At 52.7% G+C, this 27,261-nt stretch overlaps 6 protein-coding genes across 6 annotated transcripts; 4 read left to right on the top strand and 2 right to left on the bottom strand.

The window, feature by feature from the left end:
- Window positions 1–4,344: 4,344 nt before the first annotated feature.
- On the top strand, window positions 4,345–5,460 carry PG997_007757 (uncharacterized protein; the record flags this gene model as incomplete). Its single annotated transcript, XM_066812072.1, has 1 exon — window positions 4,345–5,460. One exon carries the CDS (start codon window positions 4,345–4,347, stop codon window positions 5,458–5,460), a length of 1,116 nt encoding a protein of 371 aa, XP_066667414.1.
- A 626-nt stretch (window positions 5,461–6,086) lies between these two features.
- PG997_007758 (uncharacterized protein) lies at window positions 6,087–6,854 on the top strand (the record flags this gene model as incomplete). The annotated part of the gene is made up of 1 exon (XM_066812073.1): window positions 6,087–6,854. One exon carries the CDS (start codon window positions 6,087–6,089, stop codon window positions 6,852–6,854), a length of 768 nt encoding a protein of 255 aa, XP_066667415.1.
- Window positions 6,855–10,579: 3,725 nt separating this feature from the next.
- On the top strand, window positions 10,580–14,251 carry PG997_007759 (C-type lectin protein; the record flags this gene model as incomplete). Its single annotated transcript, XM_066812074.1, has 13 exons — window positions 10,580–10,813; window positions 10,870–10,988; window positions 11,043–11,281; window positions 11,335–11,449; window positions 11,501–11,514; window positions 11,565–11,586; window positions 11,641–11,930; window positions 12,208–12,904; window positions 12,957–13,032; window positions 13,079–13,434; window positions 13,507–13,771; window positions 13,841–13,922; window positions 13,995–14,251. The coding sequence occupies 13 exons, from the start codon at window positions 10,580–10,582 to the stop codon at window positions 14,249–14,251; spliced, it is 2,766 nt and encodes a 921-aa protein (XP_066667416.1).
- A 550-nt stretch (window positions 14,252–14,801) lies between these two features.
- PG997_007760 (translation initiation factor-like protein eif-2b subunit alpha) lies at window positions 14,802–16,058 on the bottom strand (the record flags this gene model as incomplete). The annotated part of the gene is made up of 3 exons (XM_066812075.1): window positions 14,802–14,891; window positions 14,949–15,870; window positions 15,928–16,058. The coding sequence occupies 3 exons, from the start codon at window positions 16,056–16,058 to the stop codon at window positions 14,802–14,804; spliced, it is 1,143 nt and encodes a 380-aa protein (XP_066667417.1).
- A 1,135-nt stretch (window positions 16,059–17,193) lies between these two features.
- PG997_007761 (nuclear serine protease 2) lies at window positions 17,194–20,373 on the bottom strand (the record flags this gene model as incomplete). Its single annotated transcript, XM_066812076.1, has 3 exons — window positions 17,194–17,426; window positions 17,482–19,782; window positions 19,833–20,373. The coding sequence occupies 3 exons, from the start codon at window positions 20,371–20,373 to the stop codon at window positions 17,194–17,196; spliced, it is 3,075 nt and encodes a 1,024-aa protein (XP_066667418.1).
- An 854-nt stretch (window positions 20,374–21,227) lies between these two features.
- PG997_007762 (uncharacterized protein) lies at window positions 21,228–23,094 on the top strand (the record flags this gene model as incomplete). The annotated part of the gene is made up of 6 exons (XM_066812077.1): window positions 21,228–21,462; window positions 21,529–21,698; window positions 21,755–22,170; window positions 22,218–22,326; window positions 22,378–22,684; window positions 22,745–23,094. Coding segments are annotated over 6 exons (1,587 nt in total), but the record flags the coding sequence as incomplete, so codon positions are not given.
- Between the last annotated feature and the right edge of the window lie 4,167 nt (window positions 23,095–27,261).

The following is a 27,261-nucleotide window of genomic DNA, read 5'->3' on the forward strand; positions in this document are numbered from 1 at the left end:
CGTAGGCTGGTTGGCTGGGTAGGATTGAACAAGATGTTTTCATTTAGGTTGAGCCATACAAAGTCCGAACTGGCCCCGAAGCATCTGCTCTCTCCTCCTTTCCAGCTTCGATCGCATGCATTTATGGCCTGATGGAAAGAAGAGAAAATGTGGTTCTTCCTCAAGTGAGGAATGTGCCATGAATACTTGAGACTTCGCGTACTGCAAGTAGAGAATCAACGGCCCATGATTGAGCAGACCGGACCGAACATGGTGGGTTAGGAAGATAAGCCAACCACCAACCTACAGCGTTGGTGGTGTAGGGTAGGGGTGCACTGCAGCAGCACCGCAGCACCGCAGCACTGCTGCTACCTGCATCTGCATGTACTTGAGTACCGGCTACGTTCGGTACAAGCGAGCGAGACTTGGAATGATGCTGCACATGAGGTATCTATCAGCTGTACTTTTCATGGCGCTGTAAGCGCATATGTACGCGTATCGGCCAGCCGAATTACATAGTCGGGCTTGCGCCCGGGATGCTACCAAGGTTATATCCGCACTGTCTCTCCAGACGGACGATTCTCGCACGTTGCGCAACGAGGTGGTTGCGCCTCAACCCATGTTGGAGAGGTTCAGGAGACAAGTGCATAAGTGCATGGAGAGAGAGAGGTGGTGCCTGGAAACAAAGAAAAGGTCGAGTATTGATTGACAAGGTCTCAGTCTGCAACTGGGCTGCACTTGGCAGAAACCTATTTGCCTTTCCCGGCCAATAAATCTGTAGGTAAGTCAGTAGGTAGGAAATGTAGTATATGTAGTCAGTACATACATACATACTGCGTACGGGCTCCCCCTCAGCTCAACGGCCGCGGGCCGGTAATCGACGAAGTGCCATGTTCCTGCTGCGCCGCGGACTAAAGTGCCTGACACCCTGACACCCTGACACCCTGACACCCGACCCCAAGCACACCAAGCAGCACCTTACTTTTTTAACCTCGCCCTAGTGAGGATGTGCACTGGAGAGGAGTCCCGGCCCGATTCGGTCAGCGTTGCCGTAGTGTCAGAGCTTATGCTCTTCCCGTGAAGCGCGCTCCAGCGCGATGGGTTGGTTGTCCAAATGCGTTTTGTCCATGGACAAGGTTCCCAATCCTTCGGTTTCCTCTAGGCGCATACTGCCCGTCTTTCGCCTGTCCAACACCGACGAAACAAACATAACAGCCGTATTCGTAGGCTGCAGGCAGATGGTGGCGCAGTGTACTATGTATGTAGGCATTGTGCCAATGTGTATATACAAGTACCCACCGTGCCTACAGACATCTAAGTAAGTTCTTTTGGGCTTGCTCGATCATGCAAACATACAGTACATAAGTAAGTAGACAATGGGCGGATAAAAGACGGCCAAATCACGAACCTACCAAGCTACTTCCTGCACCGTACCTCGAGTCCATGTACTGTATCGCTCGCTAATGGGCGCATCGATATATCCTCATGCCTCATATACCTAGCTGCCTAGTTAGGTGCATCGCATAGCGAGCAAGTCCTTGTATGTACAAGTACGTATCCCCTGTGATGGAACCGGAAAACACACCAGCATGGCAAGGGTGTGACGGTATGGTGGGCAAGGAGTAGATTGCATCGATCCCCAACTGCGCGTCTGCAGGCAAACACGTACAGTGAATGTACGCGTTTCCCTAAAGGGTCACAGAAAGGGCATCTCGACAGTCGTGGGATCCCAAGAGCGCCTGTCGCACACATCAATCAGGAGATAGCTGGCTGATGAGATCAATTGATGCTGAAGCGCCCATCCATGATTTGTTCACGAGTGCATGCCTCTGCTTACCCCTATTGACGAATGAGCAAGAAGATACTGGGATGCTTTTACCCTCCCTTAGGTTCGGATGGGGTTGCTTCATCTATCATTTCTACCCGCTGAAGATTTCTCGATCCGACGAGGTTCCCGCTCTAACCGGCTGAGGATGGCCAGAGTCGGGCGGGAGGAACAGTCGTACCTGTAACTTGGGATTCTCCCTCCTCTTTTTCTTTCGTCACGTTCCCCTCGGGATGGCATGCCTTGTCATCTCCAGAAAACAACTCCTTGCAGGTCTGTACCTTCCCTCTAAGCTCCAAGTCCCTCCAATCCCTTCTGAGAATGGACTGGGGAGGAGTCGAGAGGACCGCCGATCGGGCCACTATCATGCTCACACCGTCACAGCGACCCTCCTGCCCGTTTTTATGAAGTCGATTCTGGTGCAACATGCTATGTATGCTTGCTGCTGTTGCTCCTCTCACGTACAGTGCTGTTGAATACCTCCTACCACCTACCTACCTACTTGCATGCGGTACCTAGCAGGGCTACAATAGCCCTGCATCTGCACTGCCAACGACAACTTCCTGTTCTGTTGAGATAAGAGGGAGCGCCCAGACGAAGCCCTGGTTGCCAACATCCATCAACTTAACATTTGTCCTTGTCCTGTAGGTATCCAGCCACCGCATCACGGAAGCTAGGCTCCCGATCATTCACCATTAGCACCGCACCATCGCCTACTTTAACTGCCCAATGCAACACCGGTCAAACAAACCTTATGTAGAGAGGGCACCGTCTTTTTCTTCTCTATCGATTTGAGAAAGGCTCTATATAGGTGCCGAGGCTCCCCATGTGCCAAACAACAGACATATTTCTACACATCTCCTCCTCTTCCAACGGCGTGCTGTCAGACCAGTCATGCCACGACACCATGGATTGCCCACAGCCGATGGACGTACTAATGGCTTTCGGTTTCACACGCTCGGCACCCAGCAACGTGGGTTCAAATTTGCGGCCTGCGCGGGCCTGGGCGCCATGGATGGGCCGAGCCGATATGGGCTCCAGCTTGGAACGCTAGGTACATGTACATCTTTGTCGTCCTATCGTGTTGGTGAAGGGGCCAGAGCCAGCCCGCCAGCCAGCAGACTGCCTGCCTGCCTGTGGACCACCTATCAGGTAGAGCGTACCTAAGCTACATTAGCATTAGCACGCTGGGCCGCCTGGAGGTTCCCAGGGTGTGGTTGTGTATGCTGGTCTATCCGACCCGTCCGGGGAACATTGAATCGAACCCTTGCAAATGGCAATCAATCGCCAGGGAAGACGAGAAAGCCTTCCTTTACCGGTCCCAGTCCATGCAGTCCAAGCATGTACATATCAAAGTAAGTAAGTACCTCCTCGTAGACGTAGAGTCGGTCCCATGTCGCCATGCCGTGCGTGTTGGACCAGACAGGACCGACCAGACCAGACCAGACGTTCGCAATGTTGGCTTCCCAAGTCCTGCTCCCCATTTGATGCTGCAATCCACCACCGTACATACCATCGGGCATTCGTCGCTACCTCGCGTGCATTTTGTGTCTGTCGATCGTACTTCCCTCCCTCCCTCCTCCCATTTCCCAACCAACGTCGCCTCCCCGAAGCACGCAGTCCGACGAAGCAGAACGAGGACAGGAACAAGACAAGAACGCCTATCGCCAGACTTTGACGGATTCGTGCCGATTTTCTTGATACCTACCTACTCTGCTGCGTTCCATGTCACCTTCGGTCATCTTCACCGCGCATTTCCTTTTCCACACCAAGCCTGCGAGAGCCCGTGTTCACCACGACATCTCATCTTTCGACCAAGTTCGCGTTTCGACGGGCGGATAACCACTCGCGTACTCTCGGTCGTATCTCTGCTCGTAGACTTGCCGTCCAGCTGGACTCTTCACGGGTAGCTGCAGTCCCCTTGATGCTGTAGCACCCTCGCTGAGAGTCCTTGCATCCATCTTGTCCGAGCGCTCTTTGACAGCGGAGCCTGGGGCACCAAGTGCACAAGGAACACGGCTGTAGACGTCGTCTTGAGGATTCTACACCGCGCGCGCCTGTGCCAAAAAGGGAGCAAAAGCCCAGACGCGGCGTTACAGTAACCCAACACCACAGGGCTTATAGCACGAGGCCCAGTCGCCCTTTGCCCACGAGTCCATTACACCAAGTTTCACGGGTCTGTGCCAGACCCAAGCCGCCACAATTACCTCTCCACTCCGAATAGCTTCAATCCTCTCCCCGCCCGACCCCGAATCGCAGAATTCCGGCAACACGTCTTCTTATCATTCTACGCCCAAGAGGAGGTTCGAGGACGCCTTCGTCCCTCCCGATGCCCACCTGGCCCCGCCTGCCCACCTAGCTCCTCTCGAACACCGACAGCACTCGGCGACCACGGAGCGACCGCAGAGTGAAGGGCTAGGGGGTGTGGTGAGGGGCTATGTCGTGAACGATGGGAAGGGCGTTTTGGCGGGGGGTTACGAAAGCAAGAAGCAGCAGGCCAAAATGCGCCCGCCAATGCGGTCGAGCATTGCCTGCCTGAGATGTCGAAAGTCCAAAATCAAATGCGAGAACAATGGCGGGAGCAGCCCTGCGACAGCTGTATCAAGACGGGCAAAGAGTGCATCTTCAAGCTTCCCGAAGCCAACCCGGCGCCGATCAAGAGGACCGAGCCACCTGCCGGCGTCAAGCAGGATAGGGACGGGGGCTCTGATCGCAAGAAGCTGAAGCGGATCGACGATATCTCCAAGATGGACCACCAGAAGGCAGCCTTGTACGCAGACGACGTTTTGGCCGCACCGTTCCTTACCGAAGACCTCTGGGAGCAAGTCCTTGATCTCTATAAGCTTCATTTCGCGCCAGAGCTGCCCTTCTTGCATCTGCCGACCATGAAGGATAGGATCGCTCACAAGTTCAAAACATCGCAACCGGACCCATCCCCGGACTTCAACTTGGTACTTCTCGGTGTTTTGACGCTCACTGCCCGGTTTCATCCCGACCTTGTCAAATACCTTGCTCACGTATGCAGCTCACAGAGCGGCAACGCAAGGTCACGGCCAGTTCAAACCCAGATCGACCCTGCCGCCGCGTCGGAGTATTATGCCGATACACTCACCATGGCTCTCGGCCCGTTGCGGACGACCATGAGAGTTGCTTCTGTCGAGAGAGTCCAGGCTCTGCTGATGCTTGGCTTATACGAATGGGGTCAAACCCGCCCTCAAAGCGGCGGTTTAGCTGCTTGGATGTACGTAGGTTCTGCTATTCGCATGGCACAATTTCTCAAGCTGGGATTCGGCGACAAGCCGTCCGACAGGCGCTCAGGGTCTGAGGAACCCTCACCGGGCATCCTATCTTCCGAAGTCATCCAGGACAAGGAGGTGAAGCGGCGTACCATGTTCAGCTGTTTCATTCTAGACCGAATGCTGGCATGTGGCAAGGAGAGATCGTCGATTATGAGAGCAGAGGACTTGCAGATACAGCTACCTTGTCCCGAGGACAGATTCGATTTGTCTGTACCTGTAAAGACCTTGTTCTTACACCCACGCAAGTTTGGTGAGCAGCGCCCTGGACAAGACGATAGTGTTTTGAGCCGTTTTATACAACTGGTTGATCTTTGGGGGATATCTCCAAGTATAGCGTTGCGGGAGGCCGGCTGGTAGAAGTATACCCGCCCTGGGACGAAAGAACGACATTCTACAAGCTGCGGGAAGCATTTGAGGCCTTTGATGCTGGTCTGCCAGATACTTTCACGTTCTCCCGTTCCAATTACTTCAAGCACGAAAATCACCAGGCATCTAGTGTATATGTGCTTTTGCATATGCTTCGAAATGTGTGCCTCATTATGCTGCACAGAGAGTGAGTTGAGTCGATGGCCCATGGCCATGTGTTTTGGCTTGACTAGTGTTAACTTGATTCTCAGGTATATTCCGTTCGTTCCAATACGCTGCGATGGGCCAGTAGGGCCCCTCGACAAGCCGATATTTCCAAAGGATCAAGCACCCGAATCGTTCTGGCTCGAGAGCGCGGAATATGTGTTCAAGGCTGGCAGAGAGATCATTGACCTGATTGAAATTTGCCAAAAGAAAGATAAGCTGCCCCAATCTACCATCGTTCTCTTCGCCATCTGGACTGCGGCATTCGTGGCACAGTATGCCAACCATTTCCTCATATGGATACGAAACAACACATCCTCGGCCATCGATGGAACGAATCAGACGCAGCCGAATCTGAGTTGGATGATTTCAAACGTGGACCGACAGGTCTCACATATCAGACATTGGTCAAGATGATGGTTTGGCTGAAAATGGCATCGACATATGCCGGTGTCCTTAAGCAGATGGACAACTACTTCGTAACGATAAAGCAGGATGTCAAGAGGCACGAAGAAAAGAACAAATCCCTCAAAGACAAGACCAACCTTCCTTTCCGCGAAGGCGGAGATGGTGCCGGAGTAGAGGAATACACCAAACTCACACATGTCTTGAAGGACTTTGGTCAATTACACCCTAGTGAGCCAGGGCGTCGTATTGAGGGTTTCAATCGATCTCGGGATAGCCCCTATGATCGCGGCTCACCGACTGCAATCGAGAATCCGGACACCTCCGGTCCGGATCGCATTTTCTCCAGATCGGCCCAGTCGGGGTCCTTCACTGCAATCAACCATGCGCCTATGAGCGCATCGCCGATGGCACACGCGGAAACCAACGGTCCCATGGAGCTCAAAGCGGAGGCTGGATCTGGGGCGCCTAATGACAGCCAAGAGGAGCAGTGGCCGCATCGTTACTCCGCTCCCATGAGTTCAATGCAGTCTCCTCCCCAAGTCTACTCCTCGACAGGCGACATAATAGATCCGGCGGCAACGGATGTGCAGGCCATGGCCTACAGTGGTCCTCACTATACAATTGATCACGAAGAGAGTAGACGGTTCAACGTTACGAACGACCTTGGGATTCTGACGCAGAACAACGATCCCTGGGATGGGATTGATGGCTTTTTCGGTTTATCGCCAGATGTCTCGTACCAGCTGATGCCGCAGCATGGAGGATTCGCTTGAGCATGGAGGATTCTGCGAATAGTAGGGGGGGCTAGAGGCCTCTCGGGAAACTTAGCGAGGGCGGGCGTTCGAGGAGTTGCACAAAAGCAGGAAGATATGTGAAGTGTTGTTGTTTTTTCCTCCGAGTTAGCGATACGGGCGTTTCCTCTTTCCTTCCACCTCATGCATACACGCCTTTTGAGTGTGCCGTAGGCCTAGCAGAGGCCGAGTAATTTAGTGACATTTTCTCCCGCAGATGTCCCAAGCATTTGCGAACGCAAATGTAGATTCAGGCATACGGCCCACTTTGGGGGCTTTCTGGAATGCGATGTCTACTCCTCTTGCTTGACGTCGCCATCTATTTTGCGTGGGGGTTGCTGGTGTATGAGGGACGCGTGAAACCGCCAAGGGGCTGCTAAACGAGTAGCTACATGGCTGTATATCTTAGTACACATGATGGGCTTGTCCTCACATCGAGGCCTACGTTGTTCTGCATGTGCCCTACGTTTCACTTGTCTGGATTGCAGTACTAAGAGTTGGGATAGATGCCCAGTGTCTCTCAAAGTACGAGCAAGGCTTAACGGTGACGAAATGCACTAGCTGGAGTAAGCCAGTCAAGCTTTCTCGATACGAAGCCAGGCTGTCTTTGTTGGCCTTTTGCAAAACCTCGAGTCTATTCGTCCCTAGCAAACGCCTACAACTGCCATCGTACAGCAATGTTGCATGCTTTCCTCTGTCCCCGTCCCTGGTGGGAGCTCTTGTGAAGCTCAAGATAGTAATAACAGGCCCTTTAGGTGGCCCAGTCTGTATCTTGCCTGAAACACATGGCCAGGCTCGGCTGATTGTCGATTATGATGGACAGTCCCGGCATAACAAGTCAGAAAACAAGGGATATCTTGAGATGGTCTAGCATGACCCGTATCGTTGTGTGATAGCATTCCAGTGTGCCCATACTCTTAGGATAGGTAGACTTCGTGATGCATACCACAGTGAGAGTTCTGATTGCGATAGTATGAAGAGATAGTTCGTGAAATAAAATTTGCATCGTCAACATGCCCTGGTGTAGTCGCGGGGAGGGGCGGTGGATGTGAACTTCTTCCTCTTCCACTGGCGGCAGCCAATATGCGATATTTCGGCAAGATTATCGCCCGTCACTAACATCCATGGAATACTCGCGTTAACAAGATGGTATGGGTATATGATAAGCAGACAATCAAGGTCACTGGGCTTGACGTTGGAGATGGCCCTCCTGGTGATGAGCAAGTAGTAACTTACTACACAAAATGCTACCCATATGCAAACAACATCCGCCACATTTCAACGGCGGACAACATACCGCATTCCAAGATGCCTTTGATGATTGGTCTTCTTCATAACTCACAAGCCCTTAAATACCATCCCTAACCCAAGAGCCATTGCCGAATGGAAATTCGAGACGCGAATTATCCGAGAGGTGGTAGGCATCACCATCAACGAAAACAATATCATAATCAGACCACGTAAGCACTGAGAATATCACGTATCAACGAACGGAACAAGTTACAGATAGGCATGTACATACCTAAGTTTAGGCGACCATTTTCCAACAAGACGGCATTGCAGTGGCATCAAATGGAGTTGGCCCTCGCTGTTTCCTGCCTCGGCAGCCCCACGGGGGAAGCGAACGAATGGAACTTGGCATCTTCCCCAGACTCGCTGCCGTCAAGGTCATCAGTCCGTCTCACAGATGCAGACTTGATACAATGCTCCGTGGAGCCAGCATAGTCGTCGGTTTTCTCCAGGTTGGACCAATGGCCCGCGTTCCCTTTGTGCGTTCCAACTGCAATCGTCGTTTGAAAGTTCCCCGCATTTTCCTGCTGCAAGCCAGCGGCGATCAGAACCCGATGCGCGCCATCCATCGAGCTTCCTTGGGACCTTTTCGTTTCTTCTTCTACTTCGCTTCTTCTTCTACTTGTAGCTCCCTCCCTGCTCCCCTTTTGACTTCCACTGACGGGTGGAAAAAGCAGCGATGCCTTCCCGCCAAGGATCACATCATTCGCGAGAAACCTCCGCGTGAGACGCGGTCCCATCTCCCGACATACAGGCCTACATAGACCAGAGCGCATTCCCCTCGAGGAGTTGTAGAGAGGGATCCCTATTGAGGGGTAATATCCGCCCGTGGCCCCATTCTACGTCGAAATGACGTGTGTGCATGCTATCACAGGGGCAGCAAGACAACGACGGGTTACGAAGTGCGCTTATATAATCGCCATCGACTCGTCCTCGTCAAGCGATTCATACAATCATCTTCCACCACGTGCCCGCAAATACGTTTGGTTTGGCGTTCGCTCGGCATCCCCGGAAGGGAACTTTGGCCTGGCAGCGTGATGTTCGGTATGTAGGAACAATCAAGATCTGATTTCTCCGGACAAGGTCTTGCCTGCTATTACTGCTACATAATGTGGGAACTGGTGGTGTCTAGGCGCGTGGATCCCATTCATATACCCCGTCCCAACGAGCCCGCCACCCGCTCCGCACCAGTCATATCGGGGTCTGTACTACTCTACTACACATGCACGCAGTAGTGTGGATGGGCATCCCACTCTCGCTTGTCGCTTTCCATCTGATTCTTGGTCATGGAAACAACCCATTCAAACATTACCGTTGCCCTGCGTGGCCGCTGCAACCAGAGAGTGATATCGAAGGTAGCGATGGTTCGAATGGGATGGGGGCGGGGGGGTCATCCGAAGCCAGCTGGTCACTGGTTACAAGCGCTGCGCAAATCACATGGAAATGTTTCTATAGTGTACGTCGTGTGTAAAAGTATGTGCGTGGTGAAACCAACATACATGCAGCGACTGAATTGCAGTCCATTGTCCCAACGCGGTAGGTAGTACCAGCACTGCAGCGTGTAACCTACCTACCTACTAACTACGTGTGGTGTACTGGCTTACATTCTGTTGATGCTGGCTGGCTACATACCTACCTAATGTACTTGAGACGAAGAACCATGATGACCAGCAGCTGCAAGCTGCAAGTAGGTGCAAAAGCCTGGTTTGCGGGGCGTGGGGCTCAACTCGTAGCTTTGGACCTCCTAGACCTCGCCTGATTTGTTCCTTCCAGGCACCAAAGCAAAGCGACCTCTTACCTTCCCACGCTATCACTACCCGTCTACCCAAACCTAGACTCCTAGAGGCCCTACATGGATTCAGCTCTACCAACAAATCCGAGTCAAACTAACCCCCAAGATCGCTGCAAACCATGACAAACCGATTCGGCTTTCCCATTGCGGGGGAGGGGGTGGCCGGCAAGCATCAGCATCCGTGGACCAGATGCCCGCCTGCCCGCCTGCTCAACGGCTAGTCTTGGTCCCGTACCTGGGACTCTTGGTTTGCACAGCCCTATTGGATACCGAATGGAGCCAGAGAGGAGACCTCGGATGATAGTTGCACCCAACGCACTGTAAGGCGACATAGCGGGTTTCGACCGAATGTAAATTGACATCATCATCCCGAGTTGCCCTAACTGTTTACTGCGCCAGCGTCAGCAAGGCCCATTAAGGTTTCGGCCAACATCGCCGTGCTAAGCTTGTTGCATCCAGGTACTCGCACCCGCGTTGCATATATACCTCGTCCTACATCTCTCTACCTGATCACCTGCCTCGGAACCCCGTCCAATCAAGCCTTCATTGTCGCCTCTCGAGTTATCGTTCAACACGACTCGCTCGACCTACTGCATTGTACGGCAAAAAAAAAGAAGAAAACAAAATGCAGTCTCACGCTGTTGACGTTTTCCCCGACTCCCAGGCCTTTGCCTCGGACCACAAGGCGGGAAAGAGCGGGGGTTTGTACAAGGAAGTGGATATTATCGATATCCGACAAGCCGCCGTTGAGATCAATCTGAAAGAGGAGATACACAAGCTGTTCCGGCCCGAGGAGGGCCCTCGGAAGCTCCCTACGTTGCTGGTTTACGACGAAAAGGGGTTGCAGCTCTTCGAACAGGTCAGATGAGCTCATCAGCGCCACATTTCGCGTGCTGGCATGCTGACCATGCATAGATCACATATCTGGAGGAGTACTATCTGACCAATTACGAGATCCAAGTCCTGCGTCGTTCGGCCGCCGCTGTTGCCAAATCCATCCCTTCTGGTTCTATGGTGGTTGAACTTGGCAGCGGGTAAGTTGACATACCATCACATTCATGGTATGCGATATCTAACCACGTCGACAGCAATCTGAGGAAAGTCTCTCTTCTCCTCCAGGCTTTGGAAGATGCCGGCAGAGATGTCGACTACTACGCCCTCGACTTGAGCCGGGAGGAGCTGGACAGGACGCTCCGCCAGGTCCCAACGTTTCGTCATGTGCGGACTCACGGTTTACTTGGCACTTACGATGATGGCCGCGAATGGCTAAAGAAACCCGATGTTGCGAAAAGGAGAAAATGCATCATGAGTCTTGGCTCCAGCATTGGTGAGCAATCCAAACGATACATGTTGCTTCACTCTGACTTGTGATGTGCACAGGCAACTTCCATCGGCATGAAGCAGCTGAATTCCTCAGAGGGTTCACCGAGGTCCTTGAACCGGCCGATACCATCGTGATTGGGCTGGACTCGTGCACCAACCCATCAAAAGTTTAGTACGTACGCTTGGAGCCAGATCACTCGGCACTGAACTGACTTTGTGGCAGTCATGCCTACAATGGTCAGTACTACTAACCTAGCTCTGGATCCAAACTAAACGCTGCCATACAGATCGCGAAGGAATCACCCACCAGTAAGTCACGATGCGGATGGGTTCTGTGGGTTCTGGCTGACAGTATCCCTCCAGGTTCATTCTCAATGGCCTCCGGCATGCCAATGAAGTGCTGGGGAGCGAGGAGTTTAAACTTGAAGATTGGGAGGTGATCGGAGAATATGTATACGACAATGAAGGTGGGCGGCACCAAGCCTTCTATTCGCCTGTCCGTGATACGACGGTATTGGGCGAGACCATTAAAGCCCACGAACGCATCCAAGTGGAACAGAGTCTCAAGTACTCGAAAGATGGGATGCAGAATTTGTGGAGAGCTGCCGGGGTGGTTGAAAGTGACCGATGGATGGTCGAAGGCGACGAATACGGTGAGCTACTCTTTTCTTCCCGTTCTGCTGTCCGACCCGAGGCAAGCTTGGGCACAAATCTCTTCGAGGGACGTCTGGACGAATAAGCACTCTTCCCCCACATTTCCCGTGGGAATAGTCAGACCACTCGGGATGCCTTCTTCAAGTAGTGCATATTGCGCACTTCACCCGGTTTCTTCTGCCATCATGATACCAATAAAATGTGGCCGGGCTCCTCCTTCCTACCATCAACCCATTTTCCACTTGATCCCACCGAGCTGACATGCCCAACTTGTAGGGTTGCACTTACTGACTAAGCCCACCACCATGGAGTTCGGCCGGAAGCCTTCTCAGTATGCTCAGGCGACTCTCCCGTCCCTTGACGACTGGAAGAACCTATGGTCCAGCTGGGACACCGTCACACAGCGCATGCTGCCAAATGAAGAGCTTCTTGACAAGCCTATCAAGCTGCGTAATGCCTGCATCTTCTACTTGGGCCATATCCCTGCGTTCTTGGACATTCAACTCGGCAAAGTAACCAAACTGGCGCCTACGGAGCCGGCATTCTACCACTCCATCTTCGAAAGAGGCATCGACCCCGACGTCGATAACCCAGATCATTGTCATGCCCACTCAGAGATCCCGGATGAGTGGCCTGCCGTCGAGGCGATTCTTAGTTACCAGGAGCGAGTGCGGGCCAAACTCATCAAGCTCTACGGAGATGGCCAGGATTCTATCCCCAGGGATGTAGGGAGAGCCATATGGGTTGGATTCGAGCACGAGATCATGCACATGGAGACACTTCTCTACATGATGTTGCAAAGCGACAAAACCCGGCCACCTTCTCATACACCTGTCCCAGACTTCAAGGCTCTCGCTGAAAAGGCCTACAATGAGCGAAAGGACAACGTTTGGTTTGACATTCCCGAGCAATGCATCGTCATCGGTATGAACGACCCCCAAGAGAAGCTTGACTTTCAGGGGCATTTCGGCTGGTATGTATACATGATTCGTCAAACTTTGGGCTGCCACTGATGGTCATTGCAGGGACAACGAAAAGCCTGCTAGAGAGGCGAAAGTGCATGCGTTCCAGGCCAAAGGACGCCCAATCACCAACGAAGAGGTAAACTCGGCCACCGACCTATTACGTGCAGAACTAACTTTAATAGTATGCGCAATACATGTATGATACCAAGGCGACGAAGTTGCCCGCCTCGTGGGCAGGTAATAAGACTAATGGGAATGCCGACGGCCACACCAATGGGCATGTCGAAAATGGCTATGCGGTGCCCACATCCTTTCTGGAGGGCAAGTCTGTCCGGACTGTATACGGGCTTGTACCCCTCAAATACGCACTCGATTGGCCCATTTTTGCTTCGTATGATGAGCTAGCTGGTTGTGCCGCCTGGATGGGAGGTCGTATCCCGACCCTTGAAGAGGCCCGAAGCGTCTACACCCATGTTGACTACATGAGACAGGAACAGGCCGAGCGTACGCTTGGAAAGACGGTCCCGGCTGTAAATGGGTATGTGCTCTCTTTCATCATCCTTGCTCACCACCATAAGATGAGATTGAGAGCTAACTCTGGCATGACCAGGCATCTCGTCAACAATGGTGTCGAGGAAACCCCGCCATCCAAGGACTCAACCTTGGTCAGCAGCAAGTCGTCCGAGGGCGACGGTCTTTTTGTTGACCTGACCGATGCCAATGTCGGTTTCAATCATTGGCACCCAGTCGCCGTGACGGCCCACGGCGACCAACTCGCGGGACAAGGCCAGATGGGAGGCGTCTGGGAATGGACCAGCTCCCCCTGCAGAAGCATGAAGGCTTCGAGCCCATGGCCTTGTACCCTGGATACACAGGTATGGGCCCCTTTGGAACTCCCGCCTGTCTATTTTACTTTTTCACATATCCAGCTAACTTCAAATTAGCCGACTTCTTCGATGGCAAGCACAACGTCGTCCTTGGTGGGTCGTGGGCCACACACCCCAGAATTGCCGGCCGGAAGTCATTGTAAGACAAATCTGCCCATGTACCCTCGCGTTGTTGCATGCTTACCTAACTATTTTTTTTTTTTACCTTCAGCGTCAACTGGTACCAGCGCAACTACCTATATGCTTGGTGCGGAGCTCGACTGGTCCGAGACCTGTAGAACAAAGTGGTGTTTACATCAGGAGGGGATGAACCGTAAGCAGTGGTGGCAACCAGTATTCAACCCTGGGCATCACAACCGGCGGACAGCTCAAGCAGCCCTCAACCCTGCTTTGCCTGGCCGGCGCGGTCATCACTTCGCCCCTGTCACGGCTCATATATGCATGGTTTCATCGGGGTTCGAGTTGTAAATACCTCTGTATGCATTGAAAAGGTCATTGGGGCCGGGTTTTGCTGTAAAGGAAAATTGTTCCTTGTTCGACACTGTTTCCATGATGTTTCATGTATAGTCTAATTGGTGGAGATGGGCGTGGCACATTTTTATGCTTATTACGCTGTGGAAGACCAGGCTGGATATGTTCAACGCATGGAACAACTGTTGATCTAATATCGGTGGTGTCCCCGATCTTGTTCAGCAGCCACCCCTTTGGCAATTATCGAATTGCCACCAGTCGTGGAAGCTGCGGCTTCAGATCACGTAAACGCCTATATTGGGGGCTTTTCTGCACTACACATAACTAAAAGCTCCCATTCGTCTCGTTCAGCCAATAGGGATATCTCTTTCTCCTCCTTTTGGTCTAAGTCCTATACCAGTAACGCCGAGCGATGCGAACCAACAGACTGGCCAAGTCTGTGATCGTATAAAATCAATAATACCACGTGTAGCTCTTTCTGAAAACCACCGTCATATGCCTGCCGTACGCCTGCCACGCCTTCTTCCATGCTACCAAGCTCGCCGCCTTACATCAACATATCAATAACCTCCTTAGCGACCTCATCAGGGGTCAGCACTTTGTGGTCGGCGAAGAAAGCCTCGATAAGCTCAGGGGGCTGTGAGACAGCATGCGTTAGTTATGAAGCCCCAGACAACAAGTGAATTGAACATACCGTGAAGTCGACAGGATCAGGCATCGGCACCTTCTTGGCCTTGTCCTCTTTGTTGTTGTCGGAGTAGAAGTTGATGACTTCCTGGTCGAAGTTGAAGTCGAAGTTGTCGACGGGGAAAGTCTTGCCGAACTTGTGCTGCTCAGCGGCGACGTAGAGGGGCTTCCGGCTGGCCTTGGCGAGGACGGCGAGCGAGTAGGTGCCCATGCTGGAGATGATGCCGCCGTTGGCGGTGACGGCCTCGGCGCCGACAATGACCTTGTCGACCTGGCCCATGGCGTAGGCGAGGGCGGTAAAGGGGATGGTAGCGACCTGGATGCCCTGGGCGCGCAGCGACTGGACCACGCCGTCGCTCTCGGCCTGGAGGGCCGGGTCGACGGCGTAGAGGACCCGGAAGCGCCGGGGCGGGTCCGTGTACCAGCCGTAGTCGTGCTTGGCGGCGGCTCGGCTCAGCAGGTTGCCCACGACGCGCGAGCCGCCCATGGTCAGGATCGTGGTGTCGTCGTGCAGGTGCTTGCGGCCGTTGGCGGCGATGCGCTCGCGGGCGTTCTTGGCGCGGGTGGCGAAGAGGCGGCTGTTGCGCAGGAGGTGCTGGCGGACGACCTCGAAGCTCTCGTGGGGGTTGTCGAGGGGCGGGGAGGCGAGCTTGCTGCTGCTGCCGCCGTTGGATGCCGATGACGAGGATGCCGGCTGCTTAAGCGACATGATCAGGTACTGGCTGAAGAGGTCGGTACCGTGGCTCAGGGCGATGGGGTTGCGGACGGCGGCCTGCAGCTTCTCGGACTGCGTCTTGACGAGATCGATAGTCTCGTAGACGGTCTTGACCTGCGAGTGGCCCAGGAACTCGATGAGGGCCTCGATGGCGGCCATGGGCATGGTCAGATCCGGGTCCTCCTTCAGCAGGCGGTGGTAGGTCGCGACGATGCTAAACGAGGGGGAAGGAAAGGTAGGTCAGCAACACGGCTCGAATCGGGGGACAGACACATTGGCGCATCCGCGCAGCCGTCTCTCGTTTTCGTGCGGATCGGAGACGTACTCGAAAGACTCGGCGTCGGCATTGCTCCCTCGTAGGGGCAGGTCGCGCGTGGTGGCGCCATCCTGAACGTTGGCCATGTTGCAAGTTCTGCGTGGGGGGAGGGGAGCGGAGGGGAGGGGAGCGAGACGTTCGGGATTCAGCTCTGTCGCTGAAGGAGATCTACAAATTGGCTCTGCCCCTCCAAGATGACTCAAAAACGTCACCCCCAGAAATAGTAGTACAGCCAGCCAGGCAGCCCACTTGCTTTTTTCGGAGACCCCTGTCGCTTTTAGGTTCGGAATCTGCCTACTTCTAGTGGGCAGAGCCTCAAAGCTTCAACCACCAAAATGTCCTGTCCTTGTCCTTCAATTCACGTAAACGGTGGGATAGCTGGTGGCTAAATCGGTACTTTCCCACCTAGCTGCTAGCCGGACCAGATACCTTAATCACAAGGCCGTGATGTGATTTATGCAGAGTGAGGTAAGGACGGCACCCCCAAAGACCAGCAGTACGGTTAGCACTGAGATGGACAGCCGAACTCGGCCCCACCCAGCACAGCATACTTCACTTACACATTTCGATACCAAAGTAAGGCCAATGAAGCTTTTACCGCCATCACAACAAACTGAAGGGTAAAGAAAAGAAGAAGAAAAAAAGGAGAGCAAAACAGCAAAACATACAACACCGAGGATTCCCAGGTCGTCACCGACCCTAGTACTAATTCGGCTCTCTGCTGCTTATATATGGGAGAGCGGACGGGATTGCTAGTATTCAGCAGGATATGGTCGTATGTGGGAGAACCGTCTGTTCTAGTAGTCTATAGTGTACTGATCGAGCTACAGGTGAGATAGGCGAGCACTCCATCAACAAGAAGACTCTCGTAAATGGCTATATAGTACTACATAGATGCCATGACCTCCTGTGTACTGCTTGAAAAGGTCAGGCATGGCTTGATTACAGATCACTGGCAAACACACTACAAGGCCGAGTATGTAACACAATGCCGCTGATTGTGAAGTCCACTGCAATCACTCAAGGCGAGCAAGACGACTCGTGGCATGTGTACGTGGGATGCAATAAGAAAGGCTCGTGCTTTCTCCCCGAAGTGCAAGCAATTGTTGTTACACGAAATTAAAAGGCTTCTATACAAATCCGATCTGCCTCCATGAGCCTTGGAAATAGAGGCGTCTCATCTCGTCTTATATCATCTCATGATGCCACACCAAATCCATGTCAGATGCCACCGACAGCCTCATCTAGCTCGCCAGTATCCTCGGCCGTAATCGGCAGCAAGCCTTCCGTTGGCTCTCCCTCATGCACCTGGTTGTCTTCATACGTGACACGTTTCCATCCGTTGGGTGCAGACGCCTCCTTGATCCATTCCATGGTTGGGAAGTAGTGTTCATTCTTCTTCATCGTGATCATCCACGGTACGTTATCGAATGTCATTGCCTTGATCCGGAAATCTAAACTAGGTTAATACACGTCCTTGCTCCATGTACCAGCACAAGGTGAACTTACAAGTATTGTCGGGAATTTTGACGACAGCCTCCAAAAACGACTGGAGATCCGGAGTCGGCTTGTTGTTGATGTGCGTGATGAAGTTGGTAGGTGCTAGCCCGTACTGATACGCCGGCGATCCTCTAGTCCGGGCGGAAACGTATACTTCGCTGTGTAGCTTGCTAATCTGCTGGCGAACAGCATGATGCGGTGCATGTAAGATCGCACCACAGAAGGAAACAGCGTGGTCAGTTTCCACATCGTCTGCCGTGACAGTGGGCACTTGAAGGTGGAGCTCTTTGCTCTTCCGCACAATGACAGCGTCGAGTATGTCATGCGAGTACATCACATCCAGCTCCGAAACACGGGTGATCATATTGCCGTTCAAGGTCAGGATGATGTCCCCTTCCAAAAGCACTTGAGGCTTGTTGCCACGCTCAAATGTCCGCTTGGACACCATGAAAAGCTGATGCGTATGCTCGTTGGCTTCAGAGACCTTGTGCAGCCAGTCCTCGCTAACCCCCATCACACGTGCCTGAGCCATGTGTATCGCCCTGAATTCCATAGAGAGTATGCGAAGTTTGGGGACCTCGCCTTTCTGGATCTGAGATATCACAGGCAAAAGAGTTGGCGTAGCAAGTCCAAGGTGATACTCTTCATCTCTGGAGCTGTGTGCGGATCTCTCCCCTAGATAGGTGAGCCAGAGTGCTTGGACTGTGCCGTCCTTGTCAACAAGAACACCGCTTCCACACTGGCCACTGAGGTTGGTATCGACTGTGATGGCGTCGACGTTGGTAGCACGATACCTCGGTGCCCCGGAGTTAGCTGGAATGGCAACGGCCGTGATTTCGGTGACCGTAGTGGCGGTGTGGACAATCTTGCCACTGCGGTTGTACCCCAAGAACGTTGTGGGGGCCCCCTGAGTGAGGTATTCGGTACCTAGCTTGGCACTCTGGACTGGAGCATCAACCAGTTTAGGATCGTACTTGATGACGGCATAGTTCTGCAAAGGATGCAGAAACACTACCTTGCCCTCAACAACGATCGAGTCGGCAATTGTAATCCAAATGTCGCACAGGTCGTAGGGCACAATGGCTCTCGAAATCACAACGAGGCCTGCTTCAGCATCAATCACGACACCCATCCCCCATTTCCGATTTCTTGGGAAACCATCCAACTTCACAGGCATGGTGCAGCTGACGTGTACGAAGCTTCGCACTAAATCAGCGACAGCAGGGTGCGATGTGTGCTGAAGACGGATGAAGCTACCTTTGCGGCATTCGGGAGGCTCTTGGGGCAGAGCATCGGCCAGATCAGTGAAATCCCATAGACCGGAAACATCGTTACGCACTGCAAGGCGCATCTTGGTCGACCAATGCCTGTCAACATTGATGATTGTTGTGTTGAGGGTGTGAAGGTCTCTTAGATGCTTGTATGTGACGACCACTCGCTTCTTATCGGGAATTCGCTTCATAGCCTCGATGAAGGATTCAAGATCAGGCGTTTCCTTTTGGTCGACAGATTGAATCATCCAGCCATTATCTGCCGATTCAAAACGGAAAGACCCGGTAGATTCGCATACGAAGACACCTTTGCAAGCAACGCCGTAGAGGCGCGCTTGCTGATACGAAAGGCTGTGGAAGCTTGCACCAGCAACTGAGACGAATCGGTCAGGCGTGATTTGGTGCAGATCTCCAACTTGAACCTCTACCTCGATCGTCTCACCCCCTCGAAGGAGCAAAAAGCGGACTGTCTTGCCCACATGGGAATCGAGAATGTCATCAAGGCGGATGAACTGGGTCAAAACCTCGTCGTTGACTTTGATCAAGACATCACCCTCTTCGATTTTGTTGTGCGATGGACCCTCCGGTAGAACAATCTCAGCCACTAGCATATTTGTTTCCTTTGGGAACTGCTTGCGTACATCAGCCTCCCACTCTGGAGTGAGGCCAAGTCGGCGACATTCATCAAAGGGCTTCAGTAGGAACTGGCATTGAATTGTGCCCCGTTCAACGGGTTTTCCCTCTTGTATGCACTTGAGGGCCCGCAAAGGTCGATCCAATGGGAGGAAATAGTCGGTCGAGGCACCATCCGATCTTCCGCCGGCTTGAAGAGCTATGGCAAATCCATCAATGTTGACCACGGGACTGCCGGAACTTCCTCCACTGGCAGCGGCATTGGCTTGGTAGTAGCATGTGTTGAAGTCACTATATCCCTCGCCGTACTCTGGGGCATTACGATCAAGACGGCTGATGACACCGGACAGAATACTAAGCTTCTCGCCGGCATCATTTCCAACAACACGGATCTCGACGCCAACTGCTGTTTCATTAGTGAAGCTCAACGAATCGGCACGAACATTGTTCACGCACCTTTGGCAAACTCAGGCCGGAGCGTCAGGGCTGAGACAGGCATGTATTTGATAGCCTTTGGATTGAACCTCAGGATACCAAAGTCATGGACCGGATCACGGTAAACTGGATAGGCGTCTACTTCCTCGTGATTATCAAACACGACGTAACCCCAGAACGGGCCAGAACCAACAACGTGTCGGTTGGTCAGGATGTAACCCTTCTCAGCATCGACTACGAAACCGGTGGCTTCGCTTGTCAACGCAGGGTCTGTGTCGAAAGCGCATGTTTGGCAGAAACGAATTGAGACAACATTTCTAATGACCTTTTCAACGGTATCCTGCCATTCTGCACTTTCGCCAGGCTGGAGTGGGTAACATGCGCCATGCTCTTCCCACTCGTCAGCCGTCTCGTGGGCATCTCCCATCACCAGCTCAGGGGTGTTGTCTCCGGGTGAAACTTTCCCGTTGCTGAGACGATGTTGCTTCTGTGGTCGCTCGTCGGCTAAGAACGAGCCTTGTTTGCGCTTCGAGGAGCGCGTTGTTGGTCCAGAACCATTCATGTTCACGACGTGGTCTGCTTGCGTTTCTCCTTCCGTCGATTCGAGTTCGGCGTATTTAGCGTGATGCGATGCGAATCGGCATTGAGCAGGAACGGAATGTCGTTGCGCGCGAGCCGTTGGTGGAAAGGACCGAGTGGTAATTAAATAGAAGACCGAAGATTGTATAGAAGTTGTCAAACGAAGGTCGTCTGGCTGGAGTAGTGAGGCGTGACGGTTTGCGAAGCTTACAAGGCTGATGAAGCAGTTACGCAGACGGAGGACGGAGCGCCTCATCCAGCACAGTAACAGGAAAGGGAAAAGACGACACGATGTCAGGACTAAAGCCTCTGGGTATAGTTGACCAACACCAAGCTCCCCATTGAAGGAAAAAGGAATGAATATAAAGTACACTCCAACAGCATTCGAAGCTGGACAAATTTTCAGGCCAATCTCGAGATGTTGGTTGCGACTACGAAGTAGGCCTGCAGCCTCTTGTCATAGAACCTAAGGTTGAGCTGTCTGGACCAGTCTACTTCCTAACCTAATCAATTGAGCCCACAATTGGGGTACGTACCGCATGATTACGCCACAAGTGAGAGGCTCCTTTGTGGCTAAGCTCCCACGATAAGATAGCTAGCCGCTCTGGGACTCCACTTCTATCAACGTCACTGCCTGGCCAAGGGAGCAGCTTCACTGTGCAACTGCCTAAGCACGCCGTCGACATCTCCGAAACCGAATTGAACCGTTGCAGAGAGGTGCATCAAATACACAAAGGCTGCTAGACTTCCCTAGTGCATCCGACCATTTTCTAGACCCTTGGAAGTGAACTGTTAACTCATCAAATTGCCGGAAACAAACACATTGCCATTTCACAGCTCATCTCAATCAACATCGGCCGGACCCCACTAACGCCTCAACATGACCGAGATCGTGATGAGCCAGACACCCCTATTCTCCATGGGCCTTCCGACAAGGAAAAGAAATATGATCGCCAATTGCGATTATGGGCGGCCAGTGGCCAAGCAGCTCTGGAGTCGGCGAATATTTTGCTCGTGAATTCAGGCTGCGGCACTGTCGGCGTGGAGACTTTAAAGAATCTGGTACTTCCAGGTAGGTCAGCACCCCAGAATGCGACCAAATGGTTTATCTTGTGATGGATAGCTGACAAGATCATAGGCATAGGTCGATTCACCATACTGGACGAGGCTGTCGTGCAAAATGCCGATCTGGGTGTGAACTTCTTCCTGGATGAGACTTGCCTTGGTAAGCTGCGATCGAAGTGCTGCACCGAGCTTCTCCAAGAACTGAATCCTGACGTTCAGGGGGAATGGTTCCCAAAGCAGCCGGTAAGTTAGGGGGTTAGGTTGCGTAAGAACGAAGGCGTAAGCTAACTGTAAAACAGGGAGCGGTCGAGCTTGACCAAGTCCTTTTGAACTCGCCGACTTACACACTCATCATATACACCATGCCTATCAGCCCCAAAGACCTGGCTGCACTGAAGGAGTATGGGCAGCAGCATCATACCCCGTTGTTTGCTATCCATTCAGCCGGCTTCTACTCCTACTTCAACATCCAGCTGCCCGGCACCTTCCCCATAGTAGATACTCACCCTGAGGCGGAGAGAACAATTGACCTACGCCTGACTAAGCCGTGGCCAGAACTTGCACAGTTCGCTGAGGTAATGACCAAAGATATGGATCAGCTTGACGATCACGAGCATGGCCACTTACCTTATGTTGTCTTACTTCTTCACTATCTCGAAAAGTGGAAGGAAACCCACGACGGGAAGCTGCCGACAGAGTACAAAGCCAAGCTCGAGTTTCGGGAAATGGTGGCAAAGAGTGCAAGAACAAACAATCCCGAAGGGGGGAAGAGAACTTCCAGGAAGCTGTGGCGGCGGTGAACCGGAACATCAAAGAGCAGACGCTCGAGTCTACACTGGCGGAGGTTTTCTCCCACAAGGCTTCTGGTAATGTACGTATATATTGGTGAGGAGGAGGTTGAACCTTACTGACAACTTCACAGGTCGATGCCAAATCCTCTTTCTGGGTGATTGCAAGAGCCATCAAAGAGTTTCACAAGAAACACGGCTGTTTGCCACTTCCTGGAGGCTTGCCGGATATGAAAGCGCAGTCCAGCGTGTACGTCAAATTGCAGGGTCTTTACAAGGCTAAAGCCCGGAAAGATTCTCAGGAGGTACTCGAAATAGCAAAGTCTCTTTCAGGTGGCGGGGACGTTGACTCTGCCGAGGTCGATCTGTTCTGCAAAAACGCTTCCTTCGTTAAACTGGTCAATGCTACGACTGGCGACCAAGACCTAAGCAAGACTTATGGTACGCACCCCTCCCCTTCAGATGTCACATATTATTGTGTGCTGCTAACCAGTATTCCAGAGGAGCAAAAGGAAAATGACAGCCTTGCCGAAGTTACCATGATGCCCTTATCCCTTTTCCCGATATACCTCGCGCTTTCAGCAACCACCCACGAGCCTGCGGCTTCTGTCGACCAGATAAAGGCATCAGCCCATAGCCGTCTTCCTGCAGCAGCCGACGATATGCGCATCTCACAGGCCTGCGAGGAGGTTGCTCGAGCTGCAGGCGGCGAATTGCACAACATTTCCGCACTTACAGGAGGCATGGTGGCGCAGGAGGCCATCAAGATCATCACGAAACAGTACATACCAATCGACAACACCTGCATATTCGACGGCATCGCCAGCCGGTGCCAGGTACTTAGGTTGTAAGGGTGGACCATCGATGGGACACTAGGGATTAAAGGCCTGTATTGGCGTGAGGTAGAAGCCCAGCGTTCATGACTGGTGATAGGCGTCCTACATGGAGAAATTGGAGTTTAGTGGGCCCTTCTGGGAAGACCTGGAGCTTGGCGGGTATTCTGATGATACTGCGGCACACCATCCCAGCCGTGGTTGCAGCGACTAGGACCTTTTTCGGACCGCAGGCCCTTGCAGTAACCTTCTGGATGGATGCAGTTACATGGTTTTGGGCAGGAGTAGGTAGAAACAAGAGCAGCGCCGATCTCAGCAGCTCGAGACTCCTATCCTGGTAGCTCGCTCACAAGACATGAGAATAGTCATGTTCAGGGACCATGGATACTCAGAATTTGACCCCGATTCACTCCCTTTTAAACCAAGTGTATCCTGGCTGTCGACTCCATCCATTGCCAGACCGAAGGCATGCAATGCAGATCTTGGCCTAGCTTTCCCGTGCTTCCCAGTGGGCCAACCACGTAGGCGATGCTCATTTCTGGCTGGGGATTCCCCTTTCACCAATTCTTGTTGTGCGGAATAAGTCATTTTGGGTCCCGCCTCCAGGTAAATAGCTTCACTGCTCGGGATGGTGATCGCTGTGTTGGTGACACTACATAGTGTACGTTGCAGTAACCCTAAATGCCCATGGGGTAAGTTGCACCGCTGGTTCTCTATTGATATCCCCGAATGAATCTAAACAGTCCCAGCATGTTCTCCACGCTTTCTGGTTGGCGGTGTAAGCGAAAGATCACCCTCGACTGCCAATCCGGCATACATGGGATTCAAAGTACACGCCGACGATGGACGCGGCCAACGAGGCATATGATGATATCTCTGGTCTTCTCAACTCGCTTGTTAGATTAAGCCTGCGGGCTTTGCGGTACTTGCCTTCAGTATGTCACTGCAACTCGATCATCCCATTTACAGCTATAATCTTGAGGGTCAGGTGGTCCTTCTCGCTAAGCCGTGAAGCTGCGTCGCTTGGGCTCGTTAAACATGAGCATCGTGACAATGTGGGTGGATCTCAGGGATTTTCGGGAACCCAAGCCAGTCAAGGGCCACAATGGGCGAGACAGGCAAGAAGCAGCGTGAGTTTGCTACATTTCCCAAGGCCTGTCCCCTCTTCACTCAGCACGTTAACAGATTGGCCCGTTGAGGAAAATTTACAAGATACTTAGATTGTTCTGGCGGCAAAAAAAGCTGCATAGGCACCTAGTCTTGCATGCTCCCCAGGCTATGACAGGCTCGGTCTATTTTGGTCTGGGGTGGTAACCACCCCTCGAATGATCCTACACCAGTGAGATCTTTAGTCTTATATGATGGACCCAGGGCCACGCAGTTAATTGGGGAACGTGGTCTTGCTCGATTAATATAGAGAGACAGGACTATCAATCGCCAAAGTCGTGATGCGGAGTTTTGGCCACTCGCCTAATAGACACACGTCGTCATGTGTCTGCAAACAAGTAGCCATCACACACAGGCTCTCTACCTTGGATGGTCTACGAGGCCAAGCGAGATATGAGGATGAGCTGCAGGGCAAAAGACTCCATGGAGTTTGCCCGAGGTTAGCTGTCGTAACCAAGCAGGTATTTGCGTCTTTTGTGTCATAGGTGGCTTTTTGTTTCTCAGCGACCAGGCGGCTGGAGTACATAAGTCAGATACGTCACCCCTCTAAGCGCATAGTCTCCGTCAGACATGCCCACTGGAAACGTGCTGTATGGATAGAATCTCGAGGGTTCTTCCTATCATTTGGTGGGAGAAAGCACTCGCCAAGGCCGGCGCAGCCTCGGTATAAGCAAATTGGCATGCCCAGCGGTGGGTGCGGCCTATTGGGGGCGGCTCGCCAAAGGAGCTTGAGCATGAAGTGTCACCTGTCGAATTATGCACTCCGCATTCGACTAAATGCAAACAGCAGAATCTTGACTACATACAGACCACATGTGAGATGCAGCTCGCAGCGCAACACCAATTCCCATCTGGTGAAATGGAAGAATGTGGGGTAAAATGCGCGTGAGCGGCCATGGATACCCAGAAGCGGACAGGCAGAGGAAGAGAGAGCACTTGACTGGACGGGTAATCGAGCGGCACGCAAGAAAGAAACAACATGTATTGGCCCAGGAGTATCCGGGCTAGTTCGGTTGTTTCGGAGCAGATCAATAGGGTTGCCGGCTCCCAAATCCTAGGGCCCCTTGAAGGAGGAAGATTTCGGCCTGGCTGGCCTGGCTGGCCTGGCTGAATATCAAACAGCATGCAGGTGGTGGTGTCGACTCCAACTTTATAACAAGCATATCTTACCGGATTGGAAGTATGAGGTTTTACTGCAATGTCTTGAGTTACCTAATGCAGCCGAATGGCTGGGGTGGATGGTTGCGTTGTCACGGGGTAGACAGGGACGCCGAATGCATCAACACTGTCCTGAGTCAGCCATCCATGCCCTCGATATCATCCAGGGTGATGTACTTGCACCACTCACTCTGGCCTGACACCAAGTAAAGTAAATCACCAAACCCGGGACCCAGGGAAATCCTACGGATGCAGTGGCATACACACCTACAGACTCACTGCGTCGAAGCTGCAAGGAGTCAATCAGCTGATCTTGGTAGGTAGGTATGGGCAGTCGTGCAAAGCCTCTGTGACATCAAATGATATCCTGACTTCCAGCATCGAGTCACTTACGACCAGTACCTACATACATACCCAGGTAGCTGTGTAAGTGTACCTCCTACCGACCTATCTCGGGGCAAGTGCCCCAATTGGGCGGGCTGCCTTTGGGAATGATGGAAACATGCAGTGCATGTATCTACACACGTATCAGCGCTAGAGCGTACCTGCCCTTCTCCAATAATGGTTCGGCGTCGTGGAAAAACTGGATCGGCCGAGCCGTCTAGCCTAGCCTCGACATGGACTTAACCTCCAGTTCATCCCAAGGGTCCACCCTTCGAAATGAAGCGACACACCCGACACACAGACATACGCTCAATCCGATATCCGATATCCTATCTGGCAACCTGTGTCTGCTTGCCTGTCTGTCCGTGTACAGGCCTCGCCCCGTCAGCCATGACAAAGCAAAGCTCACGGCTAGCAGCAACACAATCTCCCTGCCTGGCCGGACTGCTCGGCACGAAACCAGACAAGCCACCCGGCTGCCCTACATCATTGCACGCTCTGCAGCTCCTGCATGACAGCATATCGCCGAACAAGTCGGCGCACTCGAATCTGCAGCGCCATGGTAATTGGTGGCAAGGACTCAAAAAGACCCGCTAGATGATGTTCATCGTGGAGTCAATTTATTCAGTCCTTGCCTGTTGTATCGCTGGCATCGAGACTGCGGCCTGGACGACCTGGATGGTACTTCACGTGGAGTCCGTTGCTGATCGTTCGGTTTCTCTATGCGACTTCTGATGCGACAACATGTTTGCTCTCCCTCCATAGTGCGGATCTAATCATAGCACGACTGCAGCAGTAGAACTCTCGTGTCCGCGTCGAGGCCATGCCCACATCAGTTTTCAACGCCGCTTGACCGGCTCCGTGTGCTCAACAGTGAGGTCATGGTCTGACTGACCACTCCGGCGTGGGAGCAGCGTTTTTCAGTGCCTACGTACAATGCACCAGAAACCGCAATCCCACGCCGCCCATTTTACCTGCTTACTTTCTCGGCTTTCTGGCCGACAATGACCTTGGCACACAGCGCATCTCGCCAAGCTAACGAACGGGTCTTGTTCTTTAACAACTTTGGAGGTTGCAACCCTTCCAGGCAAATTTTGATCGGGGGTTCGCGGGGCCTCATAGAGAAACCCAATGGCGGGACAGGGGTGGGAGAGAGACCAGGAATGAATCTCCAGCCAGTCGCATCGCAGCATACAGATGTCTCTCGATCACGCCGGCCACAGCGATTTTATCCGAGCCTTATAGTCGGGCGCTCAACTGTCAGGGGTGGGTTATTATGTGGACTAGCACCCCCGGCGATACTAGCCGCCATGGGGAACTTATGGGGTTCCCAACCGAGGGTCACATTGCAAGCATTGGCTTGTTACGGTACTCAATACCACTCGTGGTGGTGAGGTATGTATGTACCTTGTTGCTTGTCGCTTTCGTCTCCTCCTTTACCTAGCCTTACATGCTTCCCCACAAAGCTACTTCCAA

Source organism: Apiospora hydei (genome assembly GCF_038363865.1).
Source record: "Apiospora hydei strain CBS 114990 chromosome Unknown utg000006l_segment0_segment0, whole genome shotgun sequence".
In the NCBI taxonomy this organism is placed as follows: domain Eukaryota; kingdom Fungi; phylum Ascomycota; class Sordariomycetes; order Amphisphaeriales; family Apiosporaceae; genus Apiospora; species Apiospora hydei.